Source organism: Quercus lobata, chromosome 1, assembly GCF_001633185.2.
Source record: "Quercus lobata isolate SW786 chromosome 1, ValleyOak3.0 Primary Assembly, whole genome shotgun sequence".
Taxonomy (NCBI): Eukaryota; Viridiplantae; Streptophyta; class Magnoliopsida; order Fagales; family Fagaceae; genus Quercus; species Quercus lobata.
The window spans coordinates 17,488,528-17,508,334 of NC_044904.1; the positions used below are offsets into that span (position 1 = coordinate 17,488,528).

A 19,807-nucleotide genomic window follows, 5' to 3' on the forward strand; every position below is an offset into this window, starting at 1 on the left:
TTATCGTTTAGACATAGATTAGAGGTTTTTGAGAACCTTTCAGGAAAAACTGTGGTTGCATGGAACTCCATGATTGCAGGATAGGTTTTTAACAGGTATTAATAGATCATGCATGGAAATCTTTAATAGCAGTAACAACTAGTAAGACCATAGATGGAAGCTAAACCTCTAGTTCTCAACCCAATTTTTAACCAATTTAAGCAGGAGAAAGCAGTCATGCATTGGTTCTGCATCAATGCAACAAAATTCTTATTCTTAGTCTTAGGTATTAGCAATGACACGATGGAAAGAAAGCATCAGAAATTTCAGGCTTTTAATTGATTTCTGCCATTCTATTAAGAGATTATCAAAATTGTTCACTTGTAAAGAGCATAAACCTTGACTGTTATATCAACACATAATGAGTTGCTTTTACAGCCATAGCCCTTTAGCTCCCTCTAATTTAATCTATGGCACCCTGCAATTTTCTTTTTCAAAGTTTCTCATATTTGGAAAAGAGATATTGACTCAGATGTCCGAGACATACATCAACAATTTAACCAATAACCACATATGAAGTGGAACTGGTCTTGCCCGGTGAAATATTACATTGATCTGTGAGAAGACAAACAGATCAATCAATATGCTACCATTGTTTAGAGAGACAACATAGAGCCCCAACATGAGAGAGAGAGAGAGAGAAGAGAGAGGTCAATCAATTTACTGAAAGGAGCTCTGCATTGAAAGAAAAGGCCACACTAGAAAATTCAACTGATTATACCATGGTGTGCACCCATTGTCAGAAATAACTTACAACTCCACAAAAGAATTTTGCCATAGAAGAAACAAGTAATCATGATTATGCACTCTTTTCAACTGTCCCAGGGCATGTGACATCTAAGTTCAAAGAAGAACTTAGTAAACAGACAATTAGTTTACCAAAAAGTGTTTAATAAGACTTCCCACAATGTATCAGACTTCCAGCACCCAAGAAAAGGCCAAAAATAGCAGCACTGCCAAGCGTAGTTTGTCCAATGTACCTGATCTTCATTAGTCCTGGCACCTACATCCCCCAACAATAATTACGTAAATAAAGACTATACAACGATATAAATATGCTAAAATTGATAGCCAACTGAATTAAATACTTATGATATAAACATAAGCTACAGATCTAAGCTGAAGAGAAGGTGATTCTACAGTTTTGCATCCAAAATTGCGTATATATAATTGATAAAAGATTAGTTATTCTTCTAAAGCTTATCTCATCCAAAGTGATGGCTATACAAATCAAAATTCCTCACATTAAGGATCTCAAATATAGTCAACAGGTTGCCTGGGTTAAATTTACACCAGCACCACATAAGAAATCATATGACAAGTATTTTACAATATGTATGACTTATCAAAAAAAAAAAAAAAATTTACAATATGTAAAGCAGTGCCACATAAGGTAGACCTATCAGGTGAGGGAGATGTATTTCTGTTACTGATGGTACAGCACAGCTCCTAGAGAACAATCTCATACTAGCACAATGGGAGGGATTATCATTATTGAAACAATTATAAACAACTAACACCTCCATTATTGGGTCTCTGGGCAGCAAGAAATTGCTCTAGGGTGAGGACCAAGATAAGAGAGAGACTCCGGATCAAATAGATTCAACAATAGTAGATAAGGGGACAAAGAAAGAGGCAAGGCAATAGGTGCCTCTATCTATATGGAGGAATTTCTTGCTCACGCTTCTTGATCTAGGAAGTGACCCCTGTCTAAGCATAAGTAAGGGATTTGACCACTGGATCTAACCCCACATGAGAGGGTGGAATGCCATTAAGCAGTAGAGGTGATTGGCTCGGAAGGAAACCCTTAGTCCCTTACTGCTACTACATATGATAGCATACAATTGGAATGTTTGAAGTAGAAGGGATGATTCCAACAAACCCAGACAAAATATTAATGACAATCTGCTATTCCAGTTCACTCCACTTACATGCAAGACTGGTTAGGTCAAAACAGGAACCCAAAACTGTCCTGGTTCTTAAAAATTTGATGGTAATAACGCTCATAGCAATAAAGATAGATAGATAAAGAGGGGTGGGGGAAGACGCAAGATTTTTTACAGAAGATACATTGTTCACAATTATGATTTGATGATATTAAAAAAACTAGCCTCACAATTAATTAATGTATGGGAAAGAAGTGAAAATGGTCATCAACATGGATTCTAGAATTACGCTATCCAAAAAGAAGTTTTGATGGCTTTGCTGCAGCCAGTTTTACTAGTCACGGCAATGCATGTGCCAGACTTCATGCTCATGTATCTCACATATAATTTTTGATTCTTTTGAAGAGTTCATGGCTTCATGCTCCTGTAAAGCCATGATACATGCAGCCCAAGTGCCCAACAGAGATCTAATTGAACTATGGGTTCTAGTTCCACATTTCCACTCTTACTTCTAATACAAAAGAAATTTCTCCATGCATCATACCATACTATCACGATATCAGTAATTACATCTTGTATTTGAGATGGATTAACGAATGGATTTAACGAAACTTATAAGAAGATATGCAGAGAAAATCTGTTGATTGGTGTTTAATCATTATCTGCCTTTCAAACACATAATGAAGACAGTGACAGAATGCAAGTCAGACTAGGTTGGCCAATGAACCAGCTAAAAGGGTACTTCCTCTTCTACCATAAGAATGGAGGACAAGGTTGTAAGTTCAAAACCCAGTGAGTATAACTTACCAGTATACAATTAAAACAAAACTGGCTCAGACCAGGTTGGGTTAGGTCAGGGTTCAATTCAAAATGCCAACTAGTCAACATTAAAGAAAAAAGGGAAAATAAATCTGTGAATTTTAAATTCTTAGACTTTATCACTGTTCAAAATATCCACCTCTTGAACTTCCCGCAAGGTACCCTTTCGCTTACAGCCCAAAATGGATCACTATAAAAGTTCAAAAATATATATTTCCCCCCAAATATAGGGTCTAAGTAGAGGGCTTTGTGTGTGATCAGCCCATATATAAAACTGAAAAAGGCCAATAAGTTTTGGTTGAAATGGATCTCCCTCCCCTCATAAGAATAAGTGGAGGAGGGTATAATTGTAGGCTCAAAACCCACTGGGTGCATGTATAACTTACCAATAAGATAAAATATACACCTGACCACAGCAGGCATATGCCCAATGCACTGTGCTCAGCCACACCAATACACCATCCAAGTCGTTTATTCAGCCCCTCAATCATTTAACCAGCCCATGAGGAAGTTGAAAACACTCGGCTTAGATTATCTTTCTGATGTCTAATATGGTTTTATAAAGAAACATAACTTTCATAAGGAGCAGAACTGAAAAATCTGACTTTGGAATTACAGCTCTAGGAGAGCTACTAAGAACTTGAATCTACGTTTCATGATATGGTAATGGACTATGGAATATCTTAGTATCTTAAGATGACTAGTCACTGTCCATATGGTCATATTATATATACATCACCAATTCATACAACGTATTATGTACAGATGTTGCTATGTAAGCTGTTCAGAAACTAAAAAGCTACTCACATTAACATGATAACCTTCACCTAGAATTTTAGAAAGATCATACCAAAAGTGGAAAGAAAACAAAGCATGAAATTTTATTTTGACAGAGAGCAATAGTGATGAAGAAGAGTAATCATATGTGAAGGCTACACAATCTCATGGCTGCAAGTTGGAGATCAGATCAGACAAGTACCTTAATCCTAATAGCCTCATATGTCCCATACACTGCACCTGTTTACAACATAAAATTCACATTAAAAAAAAATCATATAAGAACAAAAAGCTCAAATGGCAAGAATTCAAAGAATGAGCTTACACACACACACACACACACACACACACACACACACACACACACACAAAGTGCATAAAAAAATTGAAACTATTGCCCGCAAGAGAATTTCATTGGAAGCAGAATATAGTTCCAAAAGCACATATTCCCAGAACATTATCAAGAAAATCCCAACAAAAATAGCTTGAAAAAACATATTTCGAAGAAAGATAATGATAGTCCATTATGTTTACCATCATGGACACCAGCTTTAAAATGCAGCAAATGAATTCAAGGCTAGTTTTTCTTCTCCTTATCTTTTTCCCACAATACAATTTGTGGTCAAGCTGTAAACTTTGCTAAGTCACGCTCATTCCATTAACAACATTAATAATAACAATACATAATGAGCCCATTTTGTTAAAACTTGAAAAAAAAAAAAAAAAAAAACCAAAAGCAAAGTGGGTATTTTTGAAACAAAGTCTTGGACTAATAAAAATCCCCAAAATTTTAGTACATGCAAATTCCACCAACTAGTGGTTAAAAAAAAAACACAAACCCATGAACAAGCAACAAAAAACTAGAAAAACAAATGGGTTTTCAGAGAAAGAAGCAACAATATCCAAAGCAATATTAGAGGAAAAAACAATAATGAAATAAGGGTTTTACAGAATCGGCTATATTGAGGTTTTAGGGGAGAGAAATTACCAACGGCGCCGCCAACAGCGCCGCCGACAGCAACGCCGGCTGTGACACGAGCCAAGCAGCTATCTCTTGCCATTTGACAGGGCTTAATGAAAACTTTCTCTTTCTTTTGTATTGTGTTGTTCGGTTTGGTGTTTTTTTTATTTTTAGAATTTGGTCGTGTTTTTTTTTTTTTGTGTTTTATGAGGTGAAATAGGCAGAGTGTAAAAAGTCATGTGTGGGACTTACGTTTACTTGGCTTGGGGTTAAATTAACATTAAAGTTTAAACCTTGGCAAAGAAATTTACCAATTGAATATGGTAGTGATTTTATTTTGATTCTCAACAAATTTATTTTTGTGAATTTTTCTTGAAAAAGAAAATTTTAATGTTGTCCGATTGATGGGAAATGTTTATATGTATTTATGGGATTTCATAAAATGAGTCCAATAATAATACTTATGGTTATTTCTAAGTTTTTTTTGGGTGGGGAATCACTTTTTGTCTTAGATTTTATTTTGGTAATCCAAAATTCAAATAGTGTCAATTTAGTTAAATTTTTTATTAAAAAAATAGTTAAATTCTTTTAAAAAATGATTTTAGTACTATCATTTCTACCATTTGATTGACCCAAAAAAAAAAAAAAAGTCTAGTGATATCAGTACCTTTGTATTCAATGTAGGATTTAAACCTATCAAAACAAAATGTATAGGATTTAAAGTTTTAAACCCCACCTCATCCTTCCCTATTAGCCTAACCAAAAAAAAAAACTGCAACGGCATGTATTGCCAATAAAAAAATTTACCTAAATTTTACTCTTTAAAAAAAGAAAAGAAAAAAGAAGCTTTTCTTGTATATTGGATTTTGGTTATTTCTCCTATTTCTTTAAAACCTATTATGCTATGCGTGCTTAGTAAGTTATTCTTCTTAAAAAAAAAAAGTTAGTCAGATAAACAAATCCAACCCGAAGGCCCAGGCCCAAGCTAATTCTATTGAAATCCAACTCGAAGGCCCAGGCCCACAAAGAGTATATAGAAAATAAAACTAGAAAACAAAAATTCCGTTGCCGGGAATCGAACCCGGGTCGCCTGGGTGAAAGCCAGGAATCCTAACCGCTGGACTACAACGGATTTATGAATCGTTTTCTCCTTCATTAATTAATAAACCTTTTTAATAATATTTGGATTCTTAAATTGGCCGCTTGGAAATTAAGATTTGTCTCATTTGGGGATTGAACCTAGAGATGTCCCAGTTGAGGATTCTTGGAATGGAAGTTTCATCCTATCACAAGAGTTATGGACACCATTTACCCATGTTAATATTCTTGTTACTTTTTTTTTGAACATGTAGGGAATAAATGTATTTGTATCATGTAAGTAATTTATGTGTGTTAAGCAAACTTTCATGTTTGTTCTGCAAACCCAATTTATCAAAGGATAGGATGTCAATGATTTGAAGATATTAGGTCTAGATTGGATATCTCATCAATGATTTGAAAACCCAATTTTCATGTGCAAGTCATGCATGCCTCTACAAGGTCGGGTGTGAGAAAGTCACACATAAATTTTAATCTAATATTACTAGGAGTCAAGGAGTATGTAGAATTATATTTCTATTTAATTCTTGAAAATAACATCTAAGTCATATGTTCTTGATATATTGCATATCTCATTATACCTCAGCACCAATGGTTTTTACACTAAGATTAAAAAAAAATATTGATATTGTAATTGTGATCATGAGGCAAACCAAAAGCAGAAACTAAAGTGAACAATAACCAATACACTCAACAATTTAATATTACAACATACACAAGTGATTATAGGAAAACTACACAATATGTACATGAACTGTCAATTTAAATATAATTAAATCTCTGTTCAATACTGATGCTTCACCTCAACCTACATTTTGCCTTTTCTACTCAGCATGAAGCAGAAGAAAACAGTTGCTTCACTTGTGTCAAGCCAGACAGAACATCAACTATCTTGGGATAATTTTGATTTTTTCCAAAACTCCAGCTGCTACTGATGCACCATTTTGCAATTTCACCAAACTTTGCCAACGCAATGATCTTGCATTTGTCTTTCGGAATATCTAGCCGCTCATCAAAGGACTCCTGACCACCAACAATCTCATTTATCTCTTCCATGCTCCTGAAATTTTTGAAACCATCTCTATCTGCTAGAGGCTTCCCTTTTAGTAGCTCAAGTAACAGAAACCCAAGACTCCAAATATCTTTAGCCATTTCTGATAGTTGGCCAGGATTTGTCCTGTCATTGCTGCAATAATTTGCAGCTCCAAAACCTCCTAGTTTTGCATTATAGAACTCATCGAGAAGGATGTTCTCAGATGTTATGTTTCCATGATATACAGGCAGTTTTAGGTACAAGTGCAGCTGTTGGATCGCTGAACAGACTTGTAATGCTATTACTAACCTCTTGTCAACAGTCCAATGTTTCTGCTCTCTCTCTCAAGTTCCAACTTAGACTTCCCCTTTCCATGAATTCAAACACCAAACATCGTCTCTAGAGTCTGTCTTGAGCATGCCCCAACAAGGAAATGATATTTGGGTGAGAAGACAATTTGTGCAAGATCTCCTCTTGCAGCTGTGTTCGTGAAGCTGTATCTCTTAGAAATTTGATTGTTACCAACCTACCATCAGTAAAAACTGCTCTATAAACAATTGCAGAAGGCCCCTCTCCAATTTTGTTTTCTTCGGCATTAATCTCTAAACTTGTTAGCATAATGCCCTCATCTGAATGCATTTTGTTTTTATGCTTATCTTTCCTTTTAAGTACAACTACTGCGATAAAAGTGACAAAAACACTTGCTGCAACTGTTGGGGAAAAATCCTAATCCCCTGTGTTGAATTAAAAGTAATGACTACCAAGCAATAGCAATATTATAGAAACAAAAAAAATTCCAGCAAGCACCACATAAACACAACCATACAAGAATACCAAATCTTACGTGGAAAACTCTCTAGTATAGAGGGAAAAACCACGGGGCAGCTCTGAAAAATATCCACTATGAAATAGAGATTACAACTATCATATTTATACTAAACTTGAGTCCACAATAAATTGAATATACAACAAATAAATCTCAAGGAGTAAATACAATCTCACCACAAAGCCAGTAGCAAAATCTTCCTTTGAATACTCCAACTCTCCATGGTTGTAGCACTTAAAAACTCCATGAGAACTCCACCAATTTATCTTCCTTGTGTGTAACTTGAGCAAAGAAAAATGTCTCATTTTTCTTTTTCACTCTCTCACACTCTCACTGTGTTTCTCTCTATTTTTTGGACTGCACTTCTCAGTTGAAGCTCTCTCTTTTGTGTTACTTGCTCACTCTGGAACTCACACAAAAATGGTCGAAACTTTTTGTGCTTTAGCTCTCTGTTTCTGCTTCAGCTCACCACAAGGCTGAATGGCCTTTGCTTCTTTCTTTTCTTTTTCTTCAGTGTGTCCCACACACCTTGCAACACTTCTCATTAAGAGAAGTCAGACCCCTCCATGCTTTGGTCACTGCCCAAGGAATGGCATGCTGACTTTGGAAGCATGAGGAAGCAAGCACATTAATTGAACTTTGACTAATGTAACAAGCAAGTGGGCTAGACCCTTTAGGTGCCACGCACCCAACAACAACAATCATTAAAACAACAATAATCATAAGAGAAAACATTGGGTCAGGAGCTGGGGTAAAACCTTAGTTTTATTCTAAAAAAAAAACCTGTGTTTTAAGCCAGCCAATCCTAACCCGCCACGTCATTTTTTTTTTTTAGCTAAAACATTAAGCCTTAGGCCTTTCTCCCTCTCTTTCTCTTCTCTCCTCACCTGATCTCTCCATCTTTGAATCAAACCCACAACCTCCATGGCCGGAGCTTCAAAGCTCAACACAAGCCACCAGTCTCGCGGCCTAAGTTTATTGCCCAACGACTCTTTCTTTTTCCCTCAGCCTCTGCTCTCTTCTCTTTCCTTTCTCATTTCTCTTTTTTGTCTTTATTCACTCATGTGCTTTTGTTTGTGCTTGGTGGTTCAGTGATTATGGTTCGGCGATTGTGGTCAAGAGGCACAGTGGTGGATCGGCGATTGTAGTCATGAGGCATGGTGGTGATGTGAGTCTAATTTGGTGGGTTTCATGGGCTGATTTGGTGGGTTTCGGTGGTGATTGTGGTTTGGCGGTTTGTGGGTTTGATTTGGTGGGTGAGTGGGTCGGTGCTAGTGGGTCTTGGATGTTTGTATCGGAGGTGCCTCGGTGATGGTGATGATGAGTCTCGGTGGTGTTATTGATGGGTTAGTGGCATGGTGGTTTTTGATGGGTTGCTGAGAAGTGGAAGAGGAAATGGGGTGACAGTGGAGGTATTTTTGTTTTGTTTTTTTTTTTTTTTTTTTTTGGCTGGGGCTGGATTGTTGGGTTGCTGGGTTTGATTGTTGGGGCGATGGTCTTGTGGGTTTTTTTTTTTTTTTTTTTTTTTTTTGCTACTATGGTTTGTGGTTGTGGCCGATGGTGGTTCAAACTCAAGTTGCGAGACTGGTGGCTTGTGTTGAGCTTTGAAGCTCTAGCCATGGAGGTTGTGGGTTTGATTCAAAGATGGAGAGATCAAGTGAGGAGAGAAGAGAAAGAGAGGGAGAGAGGCTTAAGGCTTAATGTTTTTGCTGAAAAAAAAAAAAGAAAAAAAAAAAAGGTGACGTGGTGGGTCAGGATTGGCTGGCGTAAAACACAGGTTTTACGCCAGCTCCTAACACAATGTTTTCTCTAATCATAATCAACATGTTCTCATTATGACGATTAATAGGAGAAGAGATGTAAAAATCAGCAGACCAGCCATTCCCTTTATTTGTCTGAGTATAGAATGCAACCATAACCTTTCCAGTCAAGTTCATTTGTGGGAGATGAAACTTAGAGTACAAGCCAGAGAAATTAGCTATCTGCTTCTTTTTGCTGTTAAATATAGCGATAAAATCCAAGTCTTTTGAGATGTTAATGTGGGTGAAGAGCAAAAAGAAGGGGGCATAGGAGGAAGAGAAAAAAGAAGAATTTGTATGATCATCCTGGAGTTATTGGCTACCCTCCATCCACCAGCATTTCCTATGTAGAGGGACTTAGTTGCCAATGGATTCTTCATGGAAAACAAGGAACAAGCCCCCAATTACACGCATTAAAACAGTGGCTTTGAATTAAAACAGTCTTTTGAGATGTTAGTGTGATTCTTCAAACCAACTGCATTAAAACTCATATTCCTCTTTGTATCCATAAACAGTGGAGGACCAGTCTTCTCTCTTTGAATTTTATAAGCACAATAACTAGTCACTGTTAGTTCGCTATCATAATTACCAAGCCATCCTCTTCCATCTTTGTTAGTGGCCTCCTGAGCTATGTTGGCTAGCATATGATTGACCAAGCTATCGATCCTCTCATCACGATTGGGCGAACCCAAGTAAAAATTTCCTTGAAAAAACGTTGAGCACTGATCCCCAGCAATCTGTGGCTCTCTTGCCCATACCATTTTCACAGTCTTCCCTGTTGATAGCTCTACCATCAAATTTCCACTGCACTTGTCCATCAGTTCCCTTTGCTCCTTGCTGTCCAAGAACATAACATGCTTAGAAAACAAAACATGATAGATAGTGTTGTCATTCACTTCAAAAACTTGAGTACAATTCAACTTCCTACCATATCCATCGATATAAGTTTTGTTAAAAACTGACTACCCAATCTAGGCTACTTGGTCCCTAGTCATGTTGAGATGAGGGCCTGTATAGAAGCACTCAACACCAACATCTACTGTGTCTGTTACAGGATTATTGGAATTGTCTCTATACTATCTAATGATCTCCCACCAGTTTCCTAATGTGAGTCCATTACATGATACTGGGTTGAAGTTAAAGAAGTTATGGCATTACGTATAACTTTTCTACCGGATTCTTTCTGTCCAATACCAAACCATAGAAGAGAAACAATGGCTGGTTCTATCATGATCTTGCCTCCATTATAAGAAAGATTAAAGGAGTTGTCCGCCTGAGATAAACTAGGAAACTGAGGAAGAATACACAATAAAAAAGCAGTTAGCAGAAAACCCATCATTTGTGATTCTTAGGGAATATGGTAATGTTAAGGGAATGTAATGATACTATCATATTAAACCTCAATTGGGTTTGTGCCGGCAGGTTAAAAAAAGAAGAAGAAATAATGGACTAGCTATCCCAAGGCTGGAAATATGAGAGCAACCCATTGGCCGGCCAAGTAAACTAATAGACTTGCTGACTGATTCTATAGAAAGTGCTAAGGAACAAGAAACATGCAAAATGGTTATATGACAACTTTCTAAGCTAAAGTGGGAACAGAAACCTCCAAAATAATTATTTCAAAATTCAAAATTTTGCAGATGTATTCAATGACATTGCTCTAAAGTTGTCTACCTTTCCTCATAATTTTCCCCAAACTTCTTTATTATCCGGGATTGTTTTCGTATTACCATGACATGCAATTTGGTAGCTTGGTTATTAATATGTTTAACATTATTTTCGCAATGCTTATAAGATAAGTGATTAGAATAGGTCTTGATATTGGAAACATTTTTAGACATGGACAGCTTGATCTAGCACAGTGTAATTCTTGTTCATCATGACTACCTAAACTAGGTAGCAAGATTGCTATCAACATCACAATTAAAGCATCTGCACCGTGCAAAGCTTAACAAAGAAATAAATTAAAATTTTTAATGGATTTCTCCTTACAAAAAATGAGGTCAGATAAATGTTATTTGGTTTCATCTACGGGCCTTTGAATTTCTTTGATGCGTGAAAGGGTGAAGCAATATTCTGAGTTTGGCCAGCAATTGCATTATTCTAACTTATTATAATCAGATGCACTTTCTTATGAAATTGGCGTGCTGCTGCCTAGCTAAGTTGTATTGAAGATATTCATATTTTGACCCAATTTGATTGAGAGGTGGATTGCCTGTGAGGCTAAGGAGGAGACAGCAATGAACCCTCAGTATCCTATTTTGACACCCAATTTGATTGAGAAACATTCCACTATGATATCCTATTTTAAACCCCAATTTCCTTGAGAAACATTCCATTATGTTGGAATGTGTGTTTTAAAGATTCTAAGTATATGCCCTAATCTTAGTAAATTATCCACATTATCATTTATTAGGGTTTATTTTGATTGTATAATTTGAGTCCCTAAAGATGTTATTTGGTGGGTTATAGGGAAGAAATGGGCTCCTTTAAACTATATTTAAGTTGATTAAGGATATGTACGACAATTGTAACTACTACAAGAATAAGTAGATGCATCATTAGTGAAGTTCCTTTCACTATAAGTTGGATCAAGGATCAACATTAAGCTCATAATTCTTTGCATTAGTGATGGATGAACTTACTGATTCAACTAATTCAATTTAAGATGAAGTCTCTTGGTATATGTTTTTACAAAGTTTTAGTAGATAAAACTAGATGTGGAGTTAATATTAGGTTAGAAATCTGGAGAGATACTTAAGAATATAAATGATTTCGACTAAGTAGGACTAAAATTGAGTAGATGAAACATAAGTTTAGTATATGCAAAAATAAAGATGAAGGAGATATAGAACTTAACTATTAAGAGATACCAAAAAACAAGAGCTTTTTATTTCTTAAATCCATAATACATAAAAATAGAAAGATTTTAAGAGAATATGAATCATAGGATAAGAGAAGAATGGATAAAATGAAAAAGCATATCATAAGTACTATATGATTATAGAATATTTGTTAAGTTACACGAACTTTTTTATAAGATTGCTATTGTGGGGCCCAGTAATTCGTGGGCCAAGCCCATTTATTCGTTGGGGTCCAAAGGCCCAAGCCGAGGAAGGTGATGGCCCGAGCTCGGCAATGCAAGTACGAAATGGCCTTGGGACACAGCCGAGGACGATTCAGTCCTCGGCATGTCCGAGACCTCACAAGAAGAAAGGACAAAAATGGTATAGAAACAACTTGGGAAAAAATCTAAAATATATGTGTCAATAGAAAAGGGTATGCTGGAAAGTATAACGATCAGGGAAAAGCTGCCCTTACTGCCATTCAATACTCTGCACCTGACAGAGCCATCCTCTCCAGCTTTTACAACCACTCCCAATCACTCTAGATATGGGCTGATGGGACAAGTATCAATCTTGGAATGTCGATCCTACACGTGGACGAAGGATAAAAAACCACAGGCTAGTATAAAAAGAAAAGTAAGCAATCCATAAAAGAGGCTGGGAAAAATGGCCAAAAATCAGAGCCTCCCAGCCCGCCTCTAGGAGAAAGACTCCAGGGGCGAAGAGGACTTAACCATGTATGGATATCACGAAAAACCCACCGCCTGGTGACCGATGCATAGCCTTTTAAACCCATGCTCTACAAATGATATTGTTTAGGCCTTTTTATGAGCGAGCCCAACACTGCTATGGTTCGTTACGAATCGTGTCCTTACAATTGGCGCCGTCTGTGGGGAAGGCTTGTGTGTTGGCATAGGCGGTAGGTCGAGAGAGTTCCTTTGTCATTTCTAACAGCTGGTTATAGAGTTCTAGTGTAAAGTTCCGTTAGGGGCTATGATTCTTGATTGGGGGCTACGCTTAATAGCGTCAATCGCATGGATGGTTCTAGGGGCTTGGCCGAGGAGCTAATTCCCCTAAAGCCAAGGTCCCACGCCAAAAAACTGAGTTTTGGACAGAACCAAGGTATTGTATGGTCCTCGGACTCAAACCTATGGGGAAACCAACTACTTAGATGAGAAAACTGAGTTTTGGATAGAACCAAGGTATTGTATGGTCCTCGGACTCAAACCTATGGGGAAACCAACTACTTAGATGAGAAAACTGAGTTTTGGACAAAACCAAGGTATTGTATGGTCCTCGGACTCAAACCTATGGGGAAACCAACGACTTAGATGAGAAAACTGAGTTTTGGACAGAACCAAGGTATTGTATGGTCCTCGGACTAAAACCTATGGGGAAACCAACTACTTAGATGAGAAAACTGAGTTTTGAACAGAACCAAGGTATTGTATGGTCCTCGGACTCAAACTTATGGGGAAACCAACTACTTAGATCAGAAAACTGAGTTTTGGACAGAACCAAGGTATTGTATGGTCCTCGGACTCAAACCTATGGGGAAACCAACTACTTAGATGAGAAAACTGAGTTTTGGATAGAACCAAGGTATTGTATGGTCCTCGGACTCAAATCTATGGGGAAACCAACTACTTAGATGAGAAAACTGAGTTTTGGACAGAACCAAGGTATTGTATAGTCCTCGGACTCAAACCTATGGGGAAACCAACTACTTAGATGAGAAAACTGAGTTTTGGACAGAACCAAGGTATTGTATGGTCCTCGGACTCAAACCTATGGGGAAACCAACTACTTAGATGAGAAAACTGAGTTTTGGACAGAACCAAGGTATTATATGGTCCTCGGACTCAAACCTATGGGGAAACCAACTACTTAGAGGAAAAACTGAGTTTTGGAAGAAACACTGAGTTTCGTAAAGTCGGCTACTTAACAAAAATTCTAAGTTACTCAATCCTCGGCTCAAATACTATAAAAGGTTAAATCTATTAAAGTTGTTAAGAAGATGGTGAAATGCCCTACTACTCGGCAACCTGGAGGGGCTGTTCATTTTGTGGGTTGTATGTCCTCGGATGATTACTTCCTACACCGCACCAAGTATTTAGTTGTCATTTCGGCTATTTTAAAGTAAGTATTGTTTTCTCAGGTCGGCACTATAGTGCCGAACAACTCTATTATGTTCATAATAATATGTTTTCCTTAGCAAGGGTTTCGACCCTAAGTGTCATTTGTTCAAGTGGGCATTATTGTGCCGAACGTCTCTCATAAGTTCATAATTGTATCTTTTATCTTGGTAAGGGATTTTGGCCCTAAGTATTTCTTTTCCAGGTTGGCATTACTGTGCCGAACAATTTTATTAAGTTCATTATAAACATTATTGTCTCAGTAAAGGTTTCTGCCCTAAGTACCATTTGTTCAAGTCGGCACTATCATGCTAGATAATTCCAACAAGCACAGAGCAAGATCCTTTTACTAACTAGGATTTTGGCCCTAAGCTTCATTTATAGTATAAAAACAAAAAAGAAGTCCCAGGATAGTACATCTATTCACGGCACAACCATTTCAAAAAAGAAGAGATAGGATATATGAAATAAAGCAAAGACGTCTTTTATTAATATGAAGATGTATTACAGCGTACAATGAAGGGCTTAAACAAGCCTACATAGAAAACAAGCTACAAAAACAATATATATATATAAAAAAAAAAAAATAAAAAAAAACAACAACAACAACAACAATATAACAAATAAACAGTCCGATGTCTTTTTAAAACTCGTCTCCGAAGTCCTTCCAAATTCTGCCCCAGTAGCGCCCATATTGAGAGGAGGGCCTTCTTCAGAAGAAGAGGGAGGAGATGAAGGGAAAGAAGGAGGAGAAGAAGAGGAAGAAGGAAAAGCGCCAGGATGGATCTGGCGGTGGAAAGAAGAAGAAAGAGAGGTAAAAGGAGGCACCAGTGAAGGAAGAGAGGAAGAAGCAGGGGCACTTAGTCCCTGCGTCAGTCCTGACTCCTAACATACTGGTGCCATGTTAGCTATGCTCGTAAGAGAGCGGCTGGTACTGATAATGGGTGACACCAGCTCAGTCGCGCCGAAATTTTGACGCGACAAGCCCCTGCTTCGGATTTTGACTGAAAGGAGGGTGAGAAGTATCTTGAGTCTTTGCCATCCCTGCCCCAACCGAGCCATCTTTAACTTCATAAGAACATGGAATTTCTGAGAAGGGAATGGCTCCTTCATTACTTGCTCCTGTTTTGAACGAATTACTACTCAAAGTATAACTAGCGGGTAAAAGTAGACTCTGGAGGAGTCTAAGGGTTTCAGATTTCAGGGGGATTAAAAGGGTTCATGTACAGGAGAAATAACCTCTTGTTGTTTCTTTTTATATGAGGGGCGAAACGAAAGGTATTTAATATGTCCAGATTTCCAAGAAAATCTGTAAACAAGAATATGCCCACTCCACTTCCCCACACCATCAATAACCATTAAATTTGAATGGTCTCGTAAAGGGAGGCTATTAAAGGCACGTTTTGGATAGCCAAACGGCATGAACGCGTTGTGAATGAATTCAGAGGAATGTCTCGTAGATCGGTACATTTCCTGGGCAGATGAGGAGACGCCAATATTAATAAAGGGCTGAGTTAAACGAGCTATATATAAGGCTTGGTATTACCAAAATCCTCCTCTCCAACCAAGAGGTTGGACAGCAGGGTTTTGAGGGGCTATTGTGGGGCCTAATAATTCGTGGGCCAAGCCCATTTATTCGTTGGGGTCCAAAGGCCCAAGCTGAGGAAGGTGATGGCCCGGGCTCGGCAATGCAAGTACGAAATGGCCTTGGGACACAGCCAAGGACGATTTAGTCCCCGGCATGTCCGAGACCTCACAAGAAGAAAGGGCAAAAATGGTATAGAAACAACTTGGGAAAAAATCTAAAATATCTGTGTCAATAGAAAAGGGTATGTTGGAAAGTATAACGACTGGGGAAAAGCTGCCCTTACTGCCATTCAATACTCTGCACCTGACAGAGCCATACTCTCCAGCTTTTACAACCACCCCCAACCACTCTAGATATGGGCTGATGGGACAAGTATCAATCTTGGAATGTCGATTCTACACGTGGACGAAGGATAAAAAAACACAGGCTAGTATAAAAAGAAAAGTAAGCAATCCATAAAAGAGGCTGGGAAAAATGGCCAAAAACCAGAGCCTCCCAGCCCGCCTCCAGGAGAAAGACTCCAGGGGCGAAGACGACTTAACCATGTATGGATATCACGAAAAACCCACCGCCTGGTGACCGATGCATAGCCTTTCAAACCCATGCTCTACAAATGATATTGTTTGGGCCTTTTTATGAGCGAGCCCAACACTGCTATGGTTCGTTACGAATCGTGTCCTTACAGCTATAATAGGATATTGATCATATAACTTTTTTATCAGTTAAGTTTAATTGAATTTCAATAAAATGAAATTGTAAAACTTCATGTATTTGGGTGTGTGTGTGTTTTTTTATTTATTTTTATTTTAATTTTTTTATGTGATTTTAGCACAACAAACAGATATTTGAACTAAATCAAATTGCATCGCCACAAAAAGGGCAAAAGTCCCACTCTGAGTATTATCTACCCCAAACAAGCATAAATGTTTGAGATGATGCAAAATCAATAATTAATATGGATCCTCATGACAGATCCCTCATCCTTTGGTATTTACATATTTATCTTTATCCAATTCGACAAAATTACTGGCAGTATATACTGGATAGGCAGTTTGTAATTCAGAAGAAACCATTAGATTTCACTTAACAAGCACAATGGCAAGAGTACCAACTTAAACTAGGCAACAGAAATAAAGTAACATGCATATACACAGAGCAAAGAGAACATTAAAATACATAAACTTCTAGAGATTCACGTCCCATATATTAGAGGATATACATAATTTATAGACTTTAAGAGTGTTTCAATTCACCATTCTTCAATGCACAACTCTAGCAATTGAAGAAACTTGAAAAACATCCCCCAACATAATGTACTTCAATCCCATGTAATTGAGATCATAGAATTCGCCAGCCTCGACTCCTTTAAAGTTGATTGGCTATCATAATCCAGAGACCTTAACGCTCTTGGGATCGCATGTGTCAAGTGAAATGGCCTCATCTTAGCTTCTCCTAGTTGAGAATCGCAGAACGACCAGAGCAGCCGAATAACACAAACAAACAAATATGAGAAGTAATTGAACATTATGAGTTGGGATAGAAAAACAATATTTTTTAACGATCCTTATTTAATGATAGAAGTTTTCCTTACAAGGAAAACACAACGCAATGTCCAATTTATTGGGACTATTTAATAGGAAACACCAAAAATAAAATCAAGAATTATATTCAATCCCAAATGTCATTAAAATAAAAATGGCCACCATTTTACCATTAAGAAGTGAGCCATCCTGGAGATTGAAAAATGAACATGTGGACTAATTGATTAGTAACCACCCTTTAGAGGAAGACTAGTTTCAATTATTTAAATAAACACACACGATTACATTGAAGAAGATAAAGGGAAACATAATTTGAAGATAAAGTGAAATAGGGCATAAACACATAATAGAAAATAAACACAATAGAAATTGGTAGAAACTGGCTAGAGATCACTGTTCAATGCTTAGTGTTGTCCATTCTTGATATGGTCTTAGAGTGCAACATTAGTTGTGTATGGGCGATTACACTTTGGTTTGGGGCACTTGAATTCGGGCTTCACTGCAATAAACAATTTACTACTTCGAATATCTTGTAGCAATAGACTATTACTTTATGAATCTTATTGTAATAGATTAGAAATAATTGGTACAAATAATTTGGATCAAATAATTGGCACAAATAATTTGGATCAAATTATTGCAACAATATCTTTATTGTAATAGATAATTACATCACATCTGTTATAGCAATAGATTGTAAAATAATAAATATCAGATCATTGCAATGATATTTTCGTTGCAGTTTGTCATTGTAATAGATTGTAAAATAATTCATTGCCATAAGTTATCAGTTTGAAATTTTCGTTGCAATAGATTGAAAAAATAATTGGTATCAATTTATTGTAATGATTTTTTTCATTTTAAGTTATTGCAACAAATTTTCCTAATGTAATAAGGTATTAAAGCATTATATTCAATCCTAAATGTCAAATGACATTTGGAATTATATTCAATCCCAAATGTCATTAAAAAAAAATGTCAACAATTTTACTATTAAGAAGTGAGTCATCGAGGAGATTGAAAAATGAACATGTGGACTAACTGATTAGTAGAAAGCACACCACCCTTTAGAGGAAGACTAGTTTCATTTATTTAAATAAACACACACAATTACATTAAAGAAGATAAAGGGAAACATAATTTGAAGATAAAGAGAAACAGGGCATAAACACATAACAGAAAATAAACACAATAGAAATCGGTAGAAACTGGCTGGGGATCACTGCTCAATGCTTAGTGTTGTCCATTCTTGATATGGTCTTAGAGTGCAACCTTGGTTGGGTATGGGCGATTACACTTTGGTTTGGGGCACTTGAATTCGAGCTTTACCACATCATGTCCAATGTGCCACACGAAACCTTGATACAATGATATATATATATATATATATGTTGTTGCAATAAACAATTTACTGCTTCAAATATCTTGTAGCAATAGACTATTACTTTCCGAATCTTATTGCAATAGATTGCAAATAATTGGTACAAATAATTTGGATCAAATTATTGCAACAATATCTTTATTATAATAGATAATTACATCATACCTATTATAGCAATAGATTGTAAAATAATTAATATCAGATCATTGCAATGATATTTTCGTTGCAGTTTTTCATTATAATAGATTGTAAAATAATTCATTGCAACAAGCTATTAGTTTGAAATTTTCGTTGCAATAAATTGAAAAAAATAATTGGTATCATTTATTGAAATGATTTCTTCATTTTAAGTTATTGCAACAAATTTTTCTAATGTAATAAGGTATTAAAGCATCTGTTGCAAAAAAAATATTATAAGTTATTGCAACTAATTTTTTTTAATTCAATAATTTAAGAGTTTTAAGTTACTATTGCAACAAATTTCAACTTGTAGATATGATATTTTGTCTAATATCACTATATTAATTTTGTTATATTAACACTTTGATGTAATTGATTCATTTTGGTGTAGTACTCTATTTATAGGGGGTTGGGGACTTGGATTGGGGTGAAGGTCCATACACTCATGGTTAAAGAATTGTTTAGCCACGAGTTTAGGTTTATGGCTCAATGGTATCTGCATTGGTTTTGTTTAAGAGATGAATTATAGACTTTCACAAGCTTGAGTTTGAAGGAAACAGAGCAGAATATGCAAAAATAGTAACATGTTAGTGAGTGATTTTTGTGTGAGTGCCTGAGTGGTCCCATTAAATATATTCTAAATCAAATGAAAGTTTCTTAAAACAAAATAATTTGATCCCAACATGCTTTTGGTGTTGTTGCACTTCACGTCAATCTTCAAATGTCTTTTCAGATATCTATTACTTACATTAACTTCATTTTATTATCCAATAATTATTTACCACATAAGCATTTTTTAATTTAAATAAAGTTGACATAACCTATCAAAGGCCAAGGAATGAAGGAATTGAAGCTATTGCACCAAATAAAATAATTCATTGCAATAAGCTATCAGTTT

General features: G+C 36.5%; 2 protein-coding genes and 1 non-coding gene across 3 annotated transcripts; all 3 read right to left on the bottom strand.

Annotated features, from left to right (window-relative positions):
• Window positions 1-698: 698 nt before the first annotated feature.
• LOC115981568 (reactive oxygen species modulator 1) lies at window positions 699-4,664 on the bottom strand. The gene is made up of 3 exons (XM_031103808.1): window positions 4,510-4,664; window positions 3,724-3,761; window positions 699-1,042 (listed from the first exon to the last, which is right to left on the bottom strand). Exons 1-3 carry the CDS (start codon window positions 4,580-4,582, stop codon window positions 929-931), a joined length of 225 nt encoding a protein of 74 aa, XP_030959668.1. The 5' UTR covers window positions 4,583-4,664; the 3' UTR covers window positions 699-928.
• An 878-nt stretch (window positions 4,665-5,542) lies between these two features.
• Window positions 5,543-5,614, bottom strand: TRNAE-UUC. The gene has a single exon. It is a non-coding gene; the product is annotated as a tRNA-Glu (tRNA).
• Window positions 5,615-6,408: 794 nt separating this feature from the next.
• Window positions 6,409-7,252, bottom strand: LOC115950009 (probable serine/threonine-protein kinase PBL28). Its single transcript, XM_031067266.1, has 2 exons — window positions 7,144-7,252; window positions 6,409-6,893 (listed from the first exon to the last, which is right to left on the bottom strand). Exons 1-2 carry the CDS (start codon window positions 7,250-7,252, stop codon window positions 6,409-6,411), a joined length of 594 nt encoding a protein of 197 aa, XP_030923126.1.
• Window positions 7,253-19,807: the final 12,555 nt, after the last annotated feature.

Excerpts from the sequence above, each read along its gene's own strand:
- LOC115950009 (XM_031067266.1), bottom strand. The coding sequence starts at position 7,252 with ATGCATTCAGATGAGGGCATTATGCTAACAAGTTTAGAGATTAATGCC. Across the intron at positions 6,894-7,143 it reads TAGAGCAGTTTTTACTGATG|CGATCCAACAGCTGCACTTG; the intron begins GTAGGTTGGTAA and ends AAGTCTGTTCAG.
- LOC115981568 (XM_031103808.1), bottom strand. The coding sequence starts at position 4,582 with ATGGCAAGAGATAGCTGCTTGGCTCGTGTCACAGCCGGCGTTGCTGTC. Across the intron at positions 3,762-4,509 it reads CGCTGTTGGCGGCGCCGTTG|GTGCAGTGTATGGGACATAT; the intron begins GTAATTTCTCTC and ends TGTTGTAAACAG. Across the intron at positions 1,043-3,723 it reads ATGAGGCTATTAGGATTAAG|GTGCCAGGACTAATGAAGAT; the intron begins GTACTTGTCTGA and ends TGGGGGATGTAG.